This window comes from Helobdella robusta, assembly GCF_000326865.2.
Source record: "Helobdella robusta unplaced genomic scaffold HELROscaffold_95, whole genome shotgun sequence".
Lineage (NCBI taxonomy): Eukaryota > Metazoa > Annelida > Clitellata > Rhynchobdellida > Glossiphoniidae > Helobdella > Helobdella robusta.
In genome coordinates this window covers 474,005-477,203 of record NW_008705542.1, presented here as the reverse complement: position 1 = coordinate 477,203, position 3,199 = coordinate 474,005, and the positions used below count along the sequence as shown (strand labels likewise).

General features: G+C 31.9%; 1 protein-coding gene across 1 annotated transcript in view; it reads right to left on the bottom strand.

The window, feature by feature from the left end:
• The window catches only part of HELRODRAFT_182943 (hypothetical protein), a gene marked incomplete at both ends in the record, with an annotated part of 9,066 nt that extends 7,135 nt beyond the window's left edge, over window positions 1-1,931 (bottom strand). Inside the window, 3 exons of the mRNA XM_009033657.1 lie at window positions 1,149-1,287; window positions 1,418-1,550; window positions 1,865-1,931. Of these exons, the coding sequence (XP_009031905.1) occupies window positions 1,149-1,287; window positions 1,418-1,550; window positions 1,865-1,931 (339 nt within the window). The remainder of the gene's footprint in view (window positions 1-1,148; window positions 1,288-1,417; window positions 1,551-1,864) is intronic.
• Window positions 1,932-3,199: the final 1,268 nt, after the last annotated feature.

Here is a 3,199-nt window from a genome sequence, read left to right as displayed (position 1 = left end):
AAAAAGGAAAGGGGTAATGTCAAAAGAGAGAGAGAAAGAGAGAGAGAAAGAGAGAGAAGGAGAAAGAGAAGAAAATGATATTGACAGAAAGGAAGAAAGCGAGAGAAAGATAAAGAGAGAGAGAATGAAAGAGAGATAGATTGTCATGAAAGTAAGGTAAGTTAGAGAGAAAGGTTTTAACAGTAGAACAATTGGAACTAAATAGATGGCCAGAGGAATGAATGAACTGCTCGTTTGTATTCGAGTGTATGTGTGTGTGAATATATGTATGTATGTATGCATGTATGTTTGTATATCTGTATGTTTGTTTGTAGATTACCCCTTCCAATTACAATTAAATATTTACTCTTTTTATGGTGCAACATGAATGAGTTAAACTATTACGCTTTAAAAAAAAGGCCAGAAGAAATTTTTTAGATTGTTTCAAATTATGTGCGTTTGTATGTTTGTTTGTATGTTTGTATGTTTGTTTGTTTGTATGTTTGTTTGGATGTTTGTTTGTTTGGATGTTTGTTTGTTTGGATGTTTGTATGTAAATGTGTGTGCGTGTTTGTTTGATTTATTTCGTTTATATGTGCGTGTGTTTTTGTATATGTTTCTATGAATGTATGAGACGAACCTTTTTACTTTTTCAACATAGTCATTGCTTGCATATTTATGTAATTCGTCACTTTCATAAACCTACGTATAGATCATTCACACACACACACGCACGCACACACGCACACACACACGCACGCACACACACACACACAAACAACCAAACACTCACTCACACACACAAACAAAATGTCTAGTTAATCAATCTTTACAAAACTAAAACATAAAATCCTACACTCCCAATACATATTAATAATACCACACAGAACAACTATCCCCTACTTCTGCCGTCTTTCGACACACAGGCATAAATTTATCAGCTAGGATGTCTTCATTTTACACATTTTTAAATTCAGTATTTGGTTTTAGTTTCAATCTGTATGATTTTTTGTTTCTGTTAATGCCTTGTATTAAATTTAAATATAAGTCGTGTCAATGGTTGGACATAGAAACTTATAAAATTAATGAGTCTTACGCTTAGTAGATGTTTTTTACTGGTTATTTCACTTTTTGAAAAAAGATTCTCATCACCTAACTTAAACCCTGACCAAATATTCATTCTGGACTAGAGGTTTTATGGTTGCTTCCCTATTTGAGTCTTTATAGCCCCCAAATTGTTGCAAGACTTCAGCCCCATAGTTCCCTACATATACCCCATATAGATGAAAAAGATCATTCGATGAAAGTCTTACCAAATGAATTTTAATTTATTCTAAAAATTGATTTCATGTCTGTTTTACAGGCAGTGCTGGAGTTGAGATGCTTGATGGCTCAATTATCTTCAAACAATCGATTTCTCATTAATTTTTAATTATACTTTCGAGAATTGTGAAGTTTATACGAATCACAATCTTTTCTTCTAATTTCTTTAGTTTTCATCGCCAATTCTTCAAACGTTTTACCGGTTTGAACTCTTCGAACTTGCACAAGTTGGTAGGTTGGATTAGTTTCTAATGATTTTTATGGTAAACTATTTTAAAATAATTATAAAATAAATGCGAATAAATATTAAATGATTATGAATAAAAATAATAAAAGTGTTGTAATTAATTCAACGTTATTAATAACTTACGAAACAAATGCTAAACTTCGGCGGCCATGTCATTCCATTCGAGGATTAAAAACACATCAACAGATAATACTCACCATGTCTTATATTTTGCCAACACTACCATTCCCTACCTTTTAATTATTTAACTAAATAAAGAAGTTTCAAAATTTTTTTATTTCGCAATTAAAAAAACTTTTACCGTGCAGTTACAACTTCCTATGAGTGAAGGAATCAACTTTGTCCTTCCCGGCAGCCAATTTAATGTAAATTGATTCTCCATTTCGATTTTAATTTCTTGTTCAGTTGTTAAACCCTGTGGCTACTTAACTATAGGTGTGTATCTATATTTCAATTTTTCTGACAAACGAACAGCTTAAATTTTATGATTGGACTGGATCTAGGAGGGGGCAGGTTTGAATGGAAAGAGATCCTCCTCCATCACATGCTATTTGTGTGTGTTTGTGTCTGTGTGTTTGTGTCTGTGTGTTTGTGTGTGTATGATTGTGTGTGTGTGTGTGTTGTTGACGATAATATGCTGGAAATTGATTAATCAAGAAAGACACACTGGCTGGTTAACCTCATTCAACTCGCCCCCAACGCCAACAAATGTTCTGACCAGCCGTGAGGTCAGTTATTATTATTATTATTATTATCATTGTCATTATTATTATTATTATTTATGTTGCTATTGTTATTATTGTGTTTATTATAATTATAATTTGTTAGCAGCGTCATTGCCATCAGTGTTGTTGTTATAATAAGTCCGTAAATATTGAGAATCAATGATGAGAGGCCATTTGAGGTAGAGGCCGCTTGAACCAAGGGCGACTATATACCCCTTCAACCAATACCCCTTCAATCAAGGGCAGTTTTAGAACCCTAGGCCCTTCTAACCAAAAACTTTGAAATTGTGGACCAGCCAATGAGTTTTTATTTATTATGATTAAAATAAAATTTCAAAAATTATTGAGATTCAAAAAGTTGATGTGAAATTATTGTACAATTTTTAGAGCGTTTAGAATCTTCATCATACTCGCCTGCTTTCTGTCAGCATTTTATCAAGGATTCAAATTCTTTATTTTTTCAAAATATTTTTTTTATTTAAATTTAATAAATAATTAATAATAACAATAACATCTAATGTAGCAAAGATGTAACATTAAATACGTTGGTTATAAATTCAAGACAGATGAATACATATTTTAAAACGTATGTACACACACATACTGACAGACACACGCGCACTCAAATACACACACACACAAACACACACACACACACAAACACATAAATACATATATACATAGTCGATTTATTAGTGTTAAATAAGTTTTATGTTCGATAAAACGATGATTAAAAGATTCATAAAATCAGACGAGTGAGGATTGTTTGAGACGGAAATAAAATTTAAGACACGCCACACACACACGCACACACACACACATACACACACATACACACATATACAAATATAAATCCTTTTTTATTATTGATATCAACAGCTTGTTTCAATGTTATACGACAGAGAAGAAACATGTGTATATTAGT